A 17,894-nucleotide genomic window follows, 5' to 3' on the forward strand; every position below is an offset into this window, starting at 1 on the left:
GAGAATAATCGTGTATTCTTATCACATCAAATAATGGAACGATAGGCTGTCCCTTCCTTCTCCATCAGCCATTGCTGCTAGCTTTCCTACCAAAGAATTTTCTAGTCAAGAAGCAAGTGCGCAATATCTATATCCACATACATCCTCTACACCCCACGCTTCCCACAAAAAACTCCAGAAACACAAAAATAAGATTTTTGGGGGGGCTTCAAAAAATTCTCTTGGAGCTTACCAGACTTAGCTTAGGGAGCACAGAAATAGAGTCAAATATATAAAGAAATGGGTTACTTGATAAAAGTTGATTCCAAATTAGTAGAGAAAAGACGAAGTATTCAGGAAATGGTACTGGCACAATTCTTAGTCATCAGGAAAAAATATAGTTTAATTCTTATTTCATACCTTGTGCATAAATTCCAAATAGATTAAAGATTTAAATATATATATATATATATATAAATAAGTATATTAGAGTGAACATAATAATTTTTTATTATCTTTAAGTGAGAAAGGGCTTTCTAAGTATGACACAAAATCCAGAGCCATAAAAAAAGAGAATAAAAAAACAGAATTACATAAAACACTTTAAAAAAGTTATGCATGGGAAAAATTACCCTAAACAAAGTCATAAATCAAACGAGAGCAGGTTAAATATTTGCAAGTTACATCACAGAGAAAGCTAACTTCCCTAATATGTAAACAGTTTTCACAAATCTCTAAGAGAAAGGCCAACAACTCTGCAGAAAAATGGACAAAAAAATAGCGACTAATGTCACAGTATAGGAAAAGCTGTTCAATTTCACTTAAGATGTAAGAAAAGTCTAGTAATATTATAATGACATACTTTTTTTTAACTTTAATTGACAGAGAACAAACATTTGGTTACACACTGTTGTTAGATAGGTCTGGGAGACCAAGCATTCTCAAACATTGCTGGTGGGAGTATAGTTTGCCACAATCTCTATGGAGGGCTACAACCTAGGAATAAGGATTAATTGGAATTAAATTAGATTTAAAGGGAATAAAGTCCAACTTTCAAATATCTGATGTCTGTTGGATTATGTTGATCTGAGCCTTCTATAGTCTCAACCTAGACTGTCAGAGGAAACATAAATACTTTTTGTAGGAAGATAACATCATCCAGAACCTCAAATAATAATATTCATGCCTCAATTTAAAACAAGCGAACAAAAAACAAACCAACAAACTGACATACACAAACACAATGTAATGTGACCAAAAACCAAGACAAGTAACAGACTAGATACTAAATATGAAGGTATCAAACACATAAAGTAATTACATTCAATATGTTCAAGTAAATGAAAGATGAGAGTCTTTCAGGAAGAGAACAGGAATCTTTAAAAGTACCCAATGGAAGGTCTAGAGCTGAAAAATAAATAAATGAAATTGAACTCCATGGGTGGGTCTACCATCAGATTAGATACAGCTGAAGAGGGAATTAGTGAATTCTAAAAAACAAGTCAAAAGTATCTAAAATGAAAAACAAGGAGAAAGGGATAGAAAATACAAAAACAAACAAAAAAGTATAAGTGTAATAATATCCTAACAACCTCCTAATAACATCAAAAGTGGGAACTCTATCACGAATTTGACATAAAGAACACGTAACTACAGTTTAAGTTTAAATTATTATTTTTCTTACACTATGTTCAATCTAATAAAAATCCAGGTAAGGGCTCCTTTCCACTCTTAGGATTTCACTTAAGCATTTTTAAAAAAGTCTAAAAATGTCAAACACATTAGTTAAATAATACAAAGCAGAAAGAAAGCTTAATTACTTACATTCCATATGCTGAGCTTACAGCAAGACTAGTAATCTGCTGGGGAGGTTCACCATCTACCCATACCAACTGAATAACAAGTTCTGCTTGATACCCAGGAGGCATCCGCACTGGTCGTGTCTTAATGCTAGAAGAAAGAGAACAAATAATTCTATCACATACAGTTTAAATAAGCATGCTCATGCTTCTGTTGAGAATTTACACAGAATCGTCTTACCGAAATATAGTTTCTCAAAATATATTGAGCTACTATGAGTGCTCAGTTATTTAAGTAGCTTTTCAGTGAGGTCCACAACTTGAACACTTCTTTTTTTTGTTTTGAAGACACTACTTAAACTTAGTTTTATTGTGTAATTATGAAATTTTTGTTACACATAACAAGAAAGAATAACCTATTACCTGACTTAAGAGTTCAACATATCCAATACCTGAATTCCTACTCTTATCCACTAAACCTGCTCCACCTGTAGCCTTCTCTACTGTAGTTGATAGCAACTCCAATTCATCCAGTTATTCAGTTAAAAAAAACCTTAACGTCATCCTTGACTAATACACTTCTGCTATACTTCATATCCAACCAATTACCAAATGCTTCTGATACTACCTTCAAAATACATCCAAAACCTAACCACTTTTAACTTTTGTATTACTACTACTCTAGTTACAGCTGCCAAATAAAAATACAGGACATCCATTAAAATTTAAATAAACAATAAATAGGGTTTTTTTTTTTTTAGTATAAATATGTCCAATGCAATGTTTGGGATATACTGATACTAAAAAATATTCATTGTTTATCTGAAATTCAGATTTAAATGGGTATCCTGTATTTTGTTTGCTGTATCTGGCAGCCTTTAATTTCATCTATAATTTGTTTACTGCAGTAGCCTTCTAACTGGTCTCCCAGCTTCTACCCATCCCTTCCATCCCCAAATCCATTTTTAACACAGCCACTGGAGTGATTTGTTTAAAATTTAAGTCTGATTCTGTCACTATTCCATTCAAAACCCTATAATGACTCCCTGTTCCTCACTGGAATAAAAGGCAAGGTCCTAACAATGGCCTACAATTGGCCCCCTATTGCCTGTTTGACTTCATCTCCTACTACCCACCCTGCCCTCCTTCCCTTTGTTCTAGCTATACTGACCTAGTTACTGTTCCTTAAACTTGCCAAGCAATTTAAGGCCTTTGCTCCAGCTGTTCCTTCTTCCTGAAACATTCTTCACCAAATATTCTTTGCCTGATTACCTCAACTACTTCAAGTTTTTGTTTAAATCTTGTCCTCTTAATGAGACCTATGATGACCACCAATTTTACACTCTAGGAAGCACAAAGGAAAAAAAATTATCAAACACTTGCGCAAAAACTTGTGTATATTGATAAAGATTGTAGTATTGCTAAAAATGAAGAGTTGGCTAGTTGAAATGCTTATTTATCAGGTAAAGGTGTATATGGGAGTATATATTCAGTAAAGGAAAGTGACTGAGGGATGGATGCCAACACGTAATTTAGCAAAGCATGGATCATATGCAGCTCAAGAACCACTCAGAATATAATTCACAGAATAATATACTTAGATCAGTTTTACTGCTTTATTACTAGGCACTATTCACATAACATAGAATTATACTGATTTTTTCCCTTTGGTTCTCCTAATTATCCGCGATTGTCTTCACTACTTTTCAAGTCACTGTTAAACACTTCTATTACTCTTCAACAATTGTTACTGCTTACTTTTTGTCTACTTCCAGATCTTTGCGGATTTCACTTTTTGTTTGTTTTTTTCTCTCAGCCCTATCCTTAAAATTTTTAATTTTATTGAAAAATATTTAGGTCATTAGAAGACTCACACTTTATTGATGTATTTTCTTAGTTAATACACGAATCAATCTACAGTGCTTTCTTAAACTTTGTTGAGTGTTTTGTTCTCTTTTTGGTTTTTGTTTTAGTAGAAATCAATTAAATAAAGCAAAACAATAGGAATGAAAAATTATACATGTGAAAATATAACATTATGAAAGTTTTCCATTAGCTAAAATTTTATGGTGTTTCTTCTTTGTAGATTTTCCTCCCAGTAATACCTGCTTATATTTCCTTTGTTTTACTTCACAAGAAAAGTTTTGGGAGGAAAATCAATGATTACAAAAGTATAGCAACTGCTAATTGTATAGATTGTGTTCCTAAAACTTTATCTCTAAATTTTCCATAAGTGTTTTCATAAGACATGAGGAAACTAGTTGTCCAAAGTACCTCAAGTAGCAGATGTAGATATCTGCATATGAAGCTCAAAGAAATGCCCCACTTGGGCTTAATTCTCCAATCAGTTAACACTAGAAACATTTGGTTTGATGGTGTAGAAGCAGTCAGTAATTTATACCCTATTGCTAAAAAGCATAAAAACAATGAAGATAAATATTACTAAGGGCTTTTTAAGCTTTGGGTTTTATTTGATTATGATGCTAAACTTTGTTTAGATATATTCAGAGAACATAGTTTCTTAACAAATAGCAACAGTTAGGAAAAAAGAGAAACATTATGCAATATACTAGCAATATGACAGAAATCCTTTTCTCTAATATATTACTCTTCTAGTACATAGTAAATTTGATTTTCTTTTGATTCTAAGAAGGCTGAAGAAATTCACAATTTTTCTGTTGGAAACTACAAAGCAAATGGCCAAATTTCTGCCCTGCCAAACTTCCTGTTCTATCAAAGCCATGTTTTCTTTAGAGTCCTTATGGGAAGGAAATATATAAAAAAGTAAACAAAGGATAAAAATATTGTGCCCTCTTCATTAATGTTCAAAGAAAAGAGCAGGGTACCCCTTGGTGGATTATAGATCACTTGAGAACAACTTAATAAGAGACAAGAATCATTTTATTTGTCACAGTTTGAAGGAATTATATGATTAATATGTAAAATTGTTTTAAAATTTGGTAGCAACGCTTACTTGAGGCATGGGATACTGTCCTTTGTTACTCCTTCACTAGCCACAGTGTTAGTGCTCCCGGAAAGACTCCTTGAAGGAAGCTGGGATGAAAGATCTGGAAACGGAGGGCTTGTTTCTGGTTCAGGGGTAATAATATCTTCAACATCATACTGAAGTCGTACGTCCAATGACTTAAAAAAATCAAGTTTTAATTTGATAAAAGTCATAATAAAAAAATCACATTTAAATATCTGTTAGCCTTTCAGTAATTACTCGGAATATTTTCAGATTATTATATGTAATATTCAATGGCAATCACAATAATGTAATTTTGAGAAATACTTCAAAATTAAAATAAAAATAACTACCAGTGGAGAAAAAGTTTTCATATAATAAATATTCTTTTAAATGAAGTATAAATTACAATTTGATGTATTACAAAATAAAAGGAGAAACTGGTCATGGTTATTCCAATGAAAGAAATTAAACTGGATGTATGTGTGTATGTGTGCATGTGCATATGGGCGTGCATGCATATGTATCTGAAAGAAATCATTATTTGTACAAAGATTTTTAATTAAAAAAAATTTCATTACATTTTGATGTTGCATTAATTCAGTTAAGATTTCCAAAAGAAATTCCATAGTTTTAGCTGTTTGTTTCATGATCACAGCTCTTATTTGTTTAAGTTCATTAGCTTTCATCAGAATTACTTAATAAAAAGCATGATAATTTATATAGTAATAAAAAGGTAATCTTTAAAATGTTTTAAAATTTATGACTGCAGTAAGTGCTTTAATTAAATTGATTTTATAAAAAATTCTTGCTTTACAATAAAAAAATGAGCATTTTTGAGATTGAAAAAAATTGACAAAAAGTGTCATTATGGGGGTGGTGAATGTAGCAATATTACCAAAATGATTGTCCTAATTACCTTTAACCTACAAAAAAGCCTCCACTACACTTAGACACTATGCTAACATCTCTATACAACCATTGCAAAAACCCTATGAAATTGGTATTAGTATTTCCAGTTTATTTTTCTTTTCTGTTTTTCCATTTTACTACACAGGAAATTATATAGATCATGAAATTGAATCTTACCCAGATTCTACTACTGACTAGTAGCCTTGTGACTTGCAAAGAGTCAGAGGCATTCAATGATAAAGCCAGAATTAAAAACCTATATTTATCCTACTTCAAAGCCTAGGCTTTTAACTAATATACTATAAAAGGGTGTTATTAATGTTAGCTGTTGTGGTAAAAACACTTATACACAGGTCAATAGTAAATAGTCTTTACTTTCTGGTAAAATGGTAAAATGGCAAGGTATAGAAGGACAATTATCTATAGGTGCTTTAATTTAGATTTAATTTATCCCTTAGAGCATCATTATTTTAAATAATCAAAGCATTTCATTAGTTTAAAAATATAAGTGAAGGCAGTCCCATGATTATATCTACCTTACGAAAAAAATGTTGCTATGTTGCTATATATTGAAGTTGAAAAAAATTAATCATTTGCAGCAATTAGTTGACAAGAAAACACAAATCAGATTAACTTTTAAAAAACTAATAAGTGTAGAACAAAGCCTGCATTAATTTGACTTTTGCACATAAAATAAATCAATAGCTTTCTGCATAAAACCTATACATTTTATAGGAATACACACAGGCATACATACATAGATATACATTCTACAAGGCATACATATTTCAAAACATCACTATATAATGATCACAAATATATATAATTTTTATTTTTCAGTAAAAGCAAATAAAAAAACTAATGCTAAAGTTTTAATATTGGCAATTAACAGACAGAGGAATTGGCTTGTTTGACCAAATAGATGCAACTTGTGTAATATCAAAGTAAAAAATAAGAAAAATATGACATGCCTAATTTGTAGCAAGATTAACTTAAAATACTAAACTCATTTTGACATTGAAAAAAATACCAAGTTTTGATAGAGAATTTTTTGTCATTTTAAAACAAACCATTTTTAAAATGTTATATTAAGTAACAATAGCCATTTAAAAATCGTATGAATTGTATTACTGGCCACATATAGCACTCTTTATGGCTTAAAACCATACCAAGTATAGCTCAAATCTATGATGATTGCTTTTTTTAAAAAACTGTAAGTGTGAAAGATAAATTTTAAATAACTTACCACTATTTCTGTGGTAATTTCATGTCTGCTGAATTTATAAATTATTACATATGCAGAGACTCCTGATACACAAAATATTCTGCTCTCTGGACACCAGTAAATCATCTGAATGGCAAATGGATCTTCCTCTACAATTTCACATGTTTGTTTTCCTTCTCCTGTCTTCTGTTTTTCAAATACTTTTGAAGTTTTTAGCTTGTACAGCATCTGCAGAGTTACTATAAGATATTGAAGCATAGTTATCTTCTAATTTGCACTTAATTCTTAGATGATATTAAAGCTTTTTCAATATATTTGTTAAACTAAAAAATTAAAACCTAAGTAGACAAAATGAATTACATTTTAATTAGTAAGCACTCAGTGTCATGCTATCATATCAGTACTGTAGCTGGAGAAAGACTATAGGTGAAAAATAAACAGCTATTAAACATACACTGTATACCAAAAAATATATGGGTGCTTTCCCATGTGATATTCAGAAAAGTCCCATGAAGTAGGTATTTTTATCCTTATTTATTGATGAAAACACTGGGGCTCAGAAAGTTTATAATGGAAATACAGAGCATAATTCTCCCCTAGGGGAGACCCCTCAATCCTTTTTCACAATTTTTCTCTTTGATTGCTAAATGAGAGGTTGATGCTATTCCCACAGGGTTTACTCCTCTCAAACTTTTAAACACTCCTTCAGATGAGAAACTTTGTAATTTACGAGCTAGCAATATTGGTAGTCCAAGAATCTGTAATTATGGTAGAATTTCTGAGTGGCTCTGTGACAATAAAAGGTCAGATATAATCTCATAATACTTTGGGTTTGTAAACAGTTTCCAAGAATATTTATTTAGAGGAATATTTTTCCATTTGAGACCAAGAAGACAATAATTCCCCCATAAAAAAGCTCTGATTCTACAAAGTATCCTTGAGAAAAGTTTTAAAAAAATCAAGCATTCCTGCCAAAAGTGCAAACTCTGAATCTAATCATAAGAAATGTTAGTCAAACCCAAATTGGAGGAGATGCTACAAAAAAACTGACCTGAACTCCTCAAAAATTTCAATGTCATTATATAAAGATTCAGAAACTGTTTTAGATTTTTAACTTGAAAGATATGACTAAATGCAACAAATGATCCTAGATTTTCTTTTGTTGTAAAGAAAACGTTACTACGACAATCGGAAAGCTAAATAAGATGTGGAGATTAGACAGTAGTGTTATATTATTGTTAATCTCCTGGTTTTGACAACTGCACTTTGGTTATGTAAGGGAATGCCCTTGTTTGCAGGAAATACACACTGAAGTATTTAGAGGTATGTAATGTCAGAGGAGCATAGTGTCTACAACTTCCTCCCAAATGGTTACAAAAAAGCTATATGCATATATGTACATTGAAAAATATATATGTACATGTGTGAGAGAAAATACATGAAGGGTAAAGAGAGAGAAGGCTGGTGGGGGGGAACAAATGTAGTATACATTGACATCTGGGGAATTTGGCTGGAAGCTATACATTTCACAGTACTTTTTTTGCAGTTTTTCTGTGAGCCTGAAATTATATCAAACCAGAATTATTTTTAAAATGGGCAAGGCATTGTATTAGATGCTATAGCCTGGCTTCTGAGGTCAGATGGAATATCATTCCCATGATTATTTTACATTACATGAAAATAGTAAAAGTATATTGCAGACATAATTAACGCTCCTAATTAGTTAACTTTGAGTTAATCAACAGAGAGATTATCCTTAATGGCCCTGATCTAATCAGGTGAGCCCTTTAAAAGAGGCACTGGGGCCTTCCCTGAAGGTAGGGAGACACTTTCTTGCTGGCCTTGAAGCAGCAAGCTACCATGAGTTATAAATGTGTAATAAAACGAAGTCTGCCAATAACCAAATTAGCAGGGAAGAGGAACTTGCGCCTCAGATGAAACTACAGCTGCCTGACTAAAGTCTTATGAGACCCTGGGCAAAGGACGCAGCTAAGGTGTAGTGTAATCAGATTCCTGACAAACAGGAGTTGTGAGATAATAAATAGGTGCTGTTTTAAGCTGTTAAATTGTGGTAATTTATTCTCAGCAATAGAAAACTGATACACATCATGACATAAACTCAATTATACAAACTCACCTCACTTCCTGTAGTAGACAGTTTCACAAAATTAGCACACTAAGTGATACTACTTTGTTGGTATCCATTAGGTTGGAGATATGCCCTTATAATCAATTGCAGTAAAAATATTAAACATGTTGCAATCCTTTGCAATTATATTCTGAATGTGATAAAATAATATTTTATCTGAAAATTAACTTTAAAAAATATTATTATGCGCGCTTAAGTGTGGTATGCACTCTAAAATGAGTGATGAAGTGTCCTCTCACATTTTAGAAGTTGAATGATTTGAGGTGGTGGGAAAGGAGCCATGACATCACCATATGATTAATTTTGTTCCAGGAACAAACTCAGATTTACATGAAAAGATTATCAACAGAAAATCTGTTGCCCTTTGGAGTTTCCTTTTAAGCACCTGTTCTTTACTGTGTGAGGTCAGAAAGGGTCCTCAGAATCCACAGCTTTAAATTTTTTAATCTTTTTCTCTTGTTGATGGTTTGCTTGATTGCTGAAGGACTCTACCTTGTGGGCTAAGAGTATCACCAATATTTAACCTTCTTCCTCTGCTTTTCTGTTTATTACAGTCTTTCTCAGAAGCTATTCACTTCTATAGCTTTAAATATCACTTTTATGGGGCTTCTTCATTAGTTTCCATTCCTGACTGTTCTCCCTACTTGCTCGACATTTTTACTTGGATTTTCTGATGTTATTACAAAATTTATACCTCCAAAGCTCTCTTGTAATACTTACTTCCAAAAGAGTTACCTATATCTTCCTGGTTATTCATCCTTAAAAACTTAGAGTCATTGCTAATTTGTTCTTCTCTTCATATTCCTGACTATCAAAATCTTAACTATCTTCTAAAACTCACATTAAATGTTATCTATCAAAATTCCCTTTCTGGATCTACCTAGTCCAAAAAAATCTCTCCCATTTATGATAACAAATAGAATTTGGGGTACTGCATCTAAAGTTCTTATCATATTATTTGCCCTGCAGTTATATATGTGCATCCTTTATCTTTTCTAGTGACCATACTCTTCTGAAGGGTATACATGGGTATAAAGAAGTCTTAAGTATCTTTGCATGTCCTTCAGTGCTGAGCAGAATACCTTATTTATTTCTTAAATCACATAATTCTCAAGAATTTGAGAGAATTTTTACATTTATCAAGTCATTCCTTTTGATCTTCACAGGACTTGGTAGATGAGTGGGGAATAAACATGAAGATGGGAGGGATAAGAGCACACACATGTCCAAGACCACACATCTAGGAAGTGAAGGAAATTCCTTGAATAGAGTTAATCTAACAAAGTTTTAGTACTTTTATTTTTCCATTATATCTAAAAGATATAATGAAAATCTGACGGAATGACTTAGTTCTGTTTGTTTTATATTATAGGAGAAAAGTACAGTAGAGATAATACTTTAAACAGATCTAACAATATAGGAAATGGATTTTTGTAATATAGCCATATGTGTATGCTAAAAATACATCTGAAATGTTAATTGCCCAAACTAAAAAGTGATGAATGGCCATGAGTAAATATTAACCAAGTGTTTACTGTTATATAGGGAGAAACTTAAAACTTACTTGCAGAAGCATCCCAAAATTTTACTGATCCATCTGCATGACTAGATGAGAAATAAATCAGCATTAATTAAAGTATACTAAATAAAAAATCATAATTACCCCAAATGTACAAAAACTTGAGTTGCTGTTGTTAAAATTTTGATTCAGAAATATCATTCTAATGAAAATTAACGTATAATAAACCATTTCTAAGCTCAAAACGATGGTTTATTTTTTAAACAATATGCTAATATAAAAAGATTAGAAAAGAACAACTCTTTAGATTTTACTGTAATAAGATTTTAAGTGTAATAGAGCACAATGAAAAATGGCCTGTGAAAATGAACAATGTATTTTTATGTAAAATTGTTTACGCTCAAAAAAGATAACTGAGATAATTTTGATATTAAGATAAATATGAAATGAATGTCACAGTAAAATTAAAATTAAGTTTCATAATATAAAAGCAAATCTCTAAACCTAAGTCATTATTTGGTAACGAATAATCTAATGTCAATTCTAAAAAAACCCCTCTAGGAAATAGAAGAGGATACAATACTTCCCAACATATTTGATTAGATCAACATTATCCTGACATCAAAACCAGAAAAAAACATTGCAAGAAAAGAAAATTACAAACTAGCACCCCTCATGAGCATAGGCATACAAATTGTCAACAGAATATTAACAAATCAAATCAAGCAATAGATAGAAAGGATAATACATCATAGTTAAGTGGATTTATCTCAGGAATGCAAGGCCTGTTAAACAGTAAAAAAATCAATCACCATACTGTAATTCACTATACTGATAGATTAAAGAAGAAAAGCCATATGGTCATCTTAATAGATGTGCAAAAATCATTTGACAAAAATTTACCACCCATTCATCAAAAAAACTATCAATAAACTAGAAACTGAAGAAACTTCTACAGCCTGATAAAGGGCGTCTATGAACAACCTACAGATATTGCCTAACATATACAATGGTGAAAGACAATGCTTTTTCCCCCTAAGATCAGGAACAAAGCAAAGAATGTTCACTCATACCATTCTTATTCAATATTGGTTGGAAGCATGAACCACTGCAATAAGGGAAGAAAAAAGAAATAAAAGGCATACAGACTGAAAGAGGAAGAAACAAAAGTCTATTTGCAGATCACATGAATGACTATGTAGAAAATCCCAAAGACTCTACAAAGAGGATACTAGAACTCATAAATGAGTTTAGCACAATTGTAAGATACAATGTCAATGTAAAAAAAAAAAAAATCAATTGTATTCCTATATAAGAGCAATAAAAATTTGGAAATTGACACTATAAAATGGTACCATTTATAATAGTATCAAAAAACATGAAATACTTTTATGCAAACTAACACTTTGTGCTTGATCTGTGTGGTGAAAATTATAAGGTGCTGATCAAAAAAATAAAAGAAGACATTAACAAAAGGAGAGAGATAGTATATTCCTGAAAATTGTAAGACTTATTAAATGATGGTTCTCCCAAAATTATGCATAGATTCAATGTAAAATCAATTAGAATATGCAAAAAAAATTTGTAGAAATAAACTGATTCAAAAATTATATAGAAAGGTAAAGGAACTAGAATAGCTAAAGCAATTTTGAAAAACAGAAACAAAGTTGGAGGACTCAAACTACCTAATGTTAAGTTTCACTCGAAAGCTACAGGATAATTATTGTGCTACTGGTGAACAATGGACACATATTTCAATGGAACATAGTAGAGAGTTCAAAAATAGATTCACACATACATGGTCAACTGATTTTTTTTTGAGAGGGGGATAGTCACTGATCGAGTAATCTACTTGATTTTGTTAATAGCTTTACTGATGTATAAGTTATATTTACAATGCTGTACCTCTATTAAGTTCCAGAACATTTTCATCACTCTGAGAGGAAACTCCATATCCATGAAGCATCACACTCTATACTCTCCTCTCCCACCCTTGGCCACCACTAATCTATTTACTGTCTTTAATAATTTGCCAATTCTGAATATTTCATATAAGTGGAATCATATATGTGGCCTTTTGAATCTGGTTTCTTTTACGAGGCATAATGTTTTCAAAGTTCATCCATATTGTAGCATGTATCAGAAGTTCATTCCTTTTTATAGCAAAATAATACTCAATGCATAGATATAAATTTTTAAAAATCTATTCATCAGTTGATGGGCATTTAAATTGTTTCTACCTTTTGACTATTGGGAATAGTGCTGCTATGAACAGTCATGTACTAGTTTTGTTTAAACACCTACTTTCAACTATTTGGGATATATACCTAGGAGTGGAATTGCTGGATCATGTGATAATTCTGTTTAACTTTTTGAGAAACTGCCAAACTATTTTCCACAGCAGCTGCACCATTTTAAATTACCACCAACAATGTATGAGGTTTCCAACTTCTCTACAACCTTACCAACACTTGTTATTTTCTATTTTTAAAAGAATTATAGCTACCGTAATGAGTATGAAGTAGTATATATCATTGTGGTTTTGATTTGCATTTCTCTATTAACTAATGATACTGAGCACCTTTTCATGTGCTTGTCAGTAATTTGCATATCTTTTTTTGAAACACGTCTATATGAGTCCTTTGCCTATTTCTAAAAATTGGGAAGTCTGTCTTTTTGTTGTTGAGCTCTAAGAGTTCTTTATATATTCTGGATACTGAACTCCTAGCAGATATATGATTTGAAATCTTTTCTCTCATTAAGAATTATCTTTTCACCTGATGATGAAGACCAATTTATCTATATTTTTCTTTTGTTGCTTCTGATTTTGGAGTAATATCCAAGAAACCACTGCCAAAATCAAGGTCATGAAAGTTTACCACTTTGTTTTCTTCTTTTAGTTTTATAGTTTTAACTGTAAATTTAGGTTTTTGATCCAATTTGAGTTAATTTTGTACATGGTATGACGCAGGGGTCCATATTTGTTTTTTGGTATGTGAATATCCTGTTCCCCTAGCACCATTTGTTGAAGAGATTGCTCTTTCCCCCCATCGAATGGCCTTTGTGTTCTTGTTGAAAATCAATTAGCCCTGAATGTATAGTTTTATTTCTGGACTACTAATTCTATTCCATTGCATTATATTTCTAACCTTATGTCAGTACTATATTGTTTTGATTACTAGAGCTGTTTTAGAAAGTTTTTCAATTTGGAAGTGTAGGTCCTCCAACTTTCCTCTTTTTAAAGATTATTTTGACCATTCAGGGTTCCTTGAAATTTTATGTGAATATTAAGCTAAGCTTTTCCATTCTGGAAAAAAAAAAGCCATTGGTATTTTGATAGGAATTGTAGTGAACATGTAGATTGCTTTGGGGATATTACCATCCTAACAATATTAAGTCTTTCAGTTTGTACATTCCATTTATTTATGCCTTATTTAATTTCTTTCAGCAGTGCTTTTGTGTACAAGTCTTATTTTCTTGGCTAAATTTATTCCTAAGTATTTTATTTATTTTATGCTACTGTAAATGGAATTGTTTTCTTAATTTCCTTCATGGATTGTTCATTATTAGTGTATAGAAACCTAACTGATTTTGTGTCAATCTTATAACCCACAACTTTGCAGACTTCATTTCTTAGCTCCAAATTGTTTTTTTGTGGATTCTTTATGATTTTTATATATAAGATTATGTCATATGCAAATAGAGATAGTTTTACTTCTTTTCCATTGTGGATGCCTTTTATTTTTTCTTCTCACCTCACTCCTCTGGCTAGAATTCCCAATACCATATGAAATAGAAATAGAAAAATCAGGCATCCTTGTTTTGTTCCTGACCTCATGGGGAAAGCTTTCAATCTTTCTCCATTGAATATGATGTTAGCTGTGGGTTATGCAAAAGTGCCCTTTACCAGATTAAGGATGTTCCATTCTACTCCTAGTTTTCTGTGTGTTTTTGTTGTTGTTTTGAATCATGAAAGGGTATTCAGTTTTGTCAAACGCTTTCTGCATAAATTGAGATGATTATGTGGTTTTTTCCCCCTTCATTCTATTAATGTGGGTATTACATTGATTGACTTCCATAGGTCAAAATATTCTTGCATTCCTAGGTAAATCCCATGTGAACATGGTTTATTGTCCTTTCCATATACACAATATTGTTTCTGAATAACAACAGTTTTATATCTTTCTTTCCAATTTTTGTATTTTTACTCCCATTTTTTACCCTACTGAACTATCTAGGTATACAAGTTTAATGTTAAATGCCATGGGTAACAATAGGCATCCTTGTCTCATTCTCTATATAGGGGGCAAAACTTCAAATATTTCACCAAATAAGAACAATGTTTTCTGGGGTTTTTTGTTTGTTTTTGTTTTGTAATAGAAACCCCTTTTTAGACTACAGAATTTCTCTTCTATTCTTGGCTTGCTAGGAGATTATTTTAAAATCATGAATAGATGCTGAATTTTAAGATTTTTCAAATTTACTTAATGTATCAAATTTACTTAAAATTAATTTTTTGAACAATAGACCAGCATTGCATTCCTTCAATAAAGTCAACTTAATTCTGTGATATTATTCTTTTTATTTATCACTGAGTTCTATTGCCTAACATTTTATTTAGGATTTTGCATCTATATTCATGAAAAAGACTGCCTACAAATTTCCTTTCTTGGGATGTATTTCTCAGGTTTTGCTATCAAAAATACGGTGGCCTCATAACAGTAGGTGGGAAGTGTTCCCTCTTTCCATTCTCTGGAATATTTTGTGAAAGATTGGTATTATTCTTTCCTAAATACTTAGACACATTTCCCAGTGAAGATAGCTCGGCCCACAGTTGTCTTTGTGAAAGGTTTTAAATTCAGATTCAATTCCTTTAATAGGTATATGACTCCTCACATTTTCTATTTCTTCTAGTGGAAGTTTTTGCAGGTTGTGGGGATTTTTCCTAGGAATTTTATCTCTTAAATTTTACTAGTATGTTCATTATAAATGTTCTCTTAACTTTCAATTGGTGACTTTAGTGATATCCTCTTTTTTATTCCTGATATTAACAGTTTGTTCCTTTTCTCTATTTTTCTTGATCAACCTTACAAAACCTTCACCAAATTTATTATTTCCATAAGCCAACTTTAGCTTTGTTGATCTTTGCTATTATACATTAGCTCTCTAGTTCATTAATTTCTGTTCTTAACATTATTTTTTTCCCTTTAAAAATTTTTTGGGATTACTTAGCCATTCTTCCTAACTTCTTAAGACAGATAATTAGAGAAATGAATCTTAGTCTTTATTAATGTAGACAGGGGTATAAGTTTACCTCTGATCATAGATTTAAATGCATCCAAATGTAATGATACTTTGTATTTTCACTTTCAGTTTGAGATATTTAAAAAATTTCTATTATGATTTCTTCATTTACCTCTAAATTGGGAGAAATTGCTTGATTTCCAAAAACTGTGAATTTTCTTGATATATTTTTGTCAATAGTTTCTAGTTCAATTCCTTTGTGGTCAGAAAACATTATATATAATTACAATCCTTTGACATTTATTGACACTTGTATAATAGCCCAGCATAAGGTCAATTTTGGTGTGTGTTCTATGTGCACTTAAAAAGAATGTCTTGAATTTAGAGCGTAATAACTTAAACATATCAGGTTAGATTTATTAATCATGTTGCTCAAAATTTTTATACTATTTTGGATTTTTCTCTCTGATTTTAAATCAGTTTATATCAGTTAATAATTTCTCTTATTTATTGCAGATTTGTATTTCTCTTCTGTCAATTTTTGTATTGCATATTTTGAGGTTCTGTCCTCAAACTTCTACCAGATTCACCCTTTTATTATTTTGAAATAGTCTCTTTCACTTTTGGTAATGCTTCCTGCTATAAAGTCTGGTAGTCAGAATTCTAAGATGTCCCCCAGGATTGCTTTCTTCTAGTATACAAATTCAGTATAATCCCTGGGAGTGTGAATATAATTGGGAATATATCAATCTCATTATAAGGTTAGGTTATGTTGCCCTTAAGAATGGGAGACTATCTGTGTGGACATGAACCTAATCACATGAACCCTGTAAATATAGGTCTAGTCAAAGATGGAGGAAGTCTGAGATGGGAAGAATTAAGAGCACTGGATAAGCAGTAGCTGGTTTACAGGTGGAGGGTGGCCATGTGACAAGGAATGCAGGTAGCCTCTAGAAGCTAAGTAAGGAATCCACTGACAGCCAGCAAGGGATAGGAACCACAGTTCTAGAACCACAAGAAACTGAATTCTGCCAAAAAAGAGAAGAAGTTTGGAAGCAGGTTTTCCCTTAGAGCCTTCAGATGATAACTTAGCCTGCCCGACCTTTTGATTTCAGTCTCATGATACCCTACCAGAAATCCCAGTCATATGCCACATGTCTGACCTGTGGAACTGTGAGATAATAAATGGGTGTTTTTTTAAACTGCTTAAGTTTGTGGTGATTTGCTATGTAGCAATGGAAAATTAATTCATCGATTTCACTTGATATAAGCATAGCTACGCCAATATTTTAAATTACTTATATGGTATATTTTTAAACCCACTCACCTTCAAATTTTCTGTGTAGATATATTTAATATGTCTTTGGTAAATGGCTTAGAGTTAGCTTTTAAAATTCGAACTAATAGTTTACGCCTCATAATTGGAGAATTCAGTCAAACTATATTTAATGTAATTACTGATATATTTGAATTCAAATCTACCAACATACAATTATATTCTATTTGTGTTGCCTATTGTGTCTTCTTTTTCCTTTCTTTCTATCCTTTTAAGCTTTAATCACATTTTGAAATATTGTTCTATTTTGTTAGTTTTTGACTATTATATTCTTATACTATTCTTATTGTGGTTACCACAGGCATTACAAAATTTATCCTTAAATTTTAAATTGAGTCAAAATTAAGTTAGTATTTTTATATTTTCCCAGGCAAAGCAAAAATATTAAGTATTTTACTTCCATTTTCCCCTCTACCACCTTTGTTTGCTACCATTATCATTTATTTTCATTCTAAATCACAATATTATTAAAATTATTAGTAGTCATTTTTATACATCAAAACACATAGTATTATTGTTTTTAAAAGACAATATTTATTTAGATTTATTCGTGCATTTACTTTTTTTCATTGTACTAATTTAATTTCTGCATTTCTATGATTCTATCTGGGACCATTTACCTTCTATTTGAAGCATTTCCTTTAGTATTTTTTTTGTTAGTGAAGTTTTGCCAACAACCAATTTACTCAACATTTGTTCATCTGAAAAAAAATATTTTGCCTTCATATTTAAGGGATATTTTTACTAAGTATGAAATTTTAGA

The 17,894-nt window shown here is 31.3% G+C and overlaps 1 protein-coding gene across 2 annotated transcripts in view; it reads right to left on the bottom strand.

Moving 5' to 3' along the window:
* Nucleotides 1-17,894, bottom strand: part of STXBP5L (syntaxin binding protein 5L) — a 354,645-nt gene that overhangs the window by 141,633 nt on the left and 195,118 nt on the right. For both annotated transcript variants that reach the window (XM_063092515.1, XM_063092508.1), the window contains exons 14-17: nucleotides 10,597-10,637; nucleotides 6,905-7,122; nucleotides 4,753-4,922; nucleotides 1,804-1,929 (exon numbers count right to left, since the gene is read on the bottom strand). In XM_063092515.1, coding sequence (XP_062948585.1) covers nucleotides 1,804-1,929; nucleotides 4,753-4,922; nucleotides 6,905-7,122; nucleotides 10,597-10,637 — 555 coding nt within the window. The remainder of the gene's footprint in view (nucleotides 1-1,803; nucleotides 1,930-4,752; nucleotides 4,923-6,904; nucleotides 7,123-10,596; nucleotides 10,638-17,894) is intronic.

The sequence above is a fragment of the Cynocephalus volans genome, chromosome 1 (assembly GCF_027409185.1).
Source record: "Cynocephalus volans isolate mCynVol1 chromosome 1, mCynVol1.pri, whole genome shotgun sequence".
NCBI lineage: Eukaryota > Metazoa > Chordata > Mammalia > Dermoptera > Cynocephalidae > Cynocephalus > Cynocephalus volans.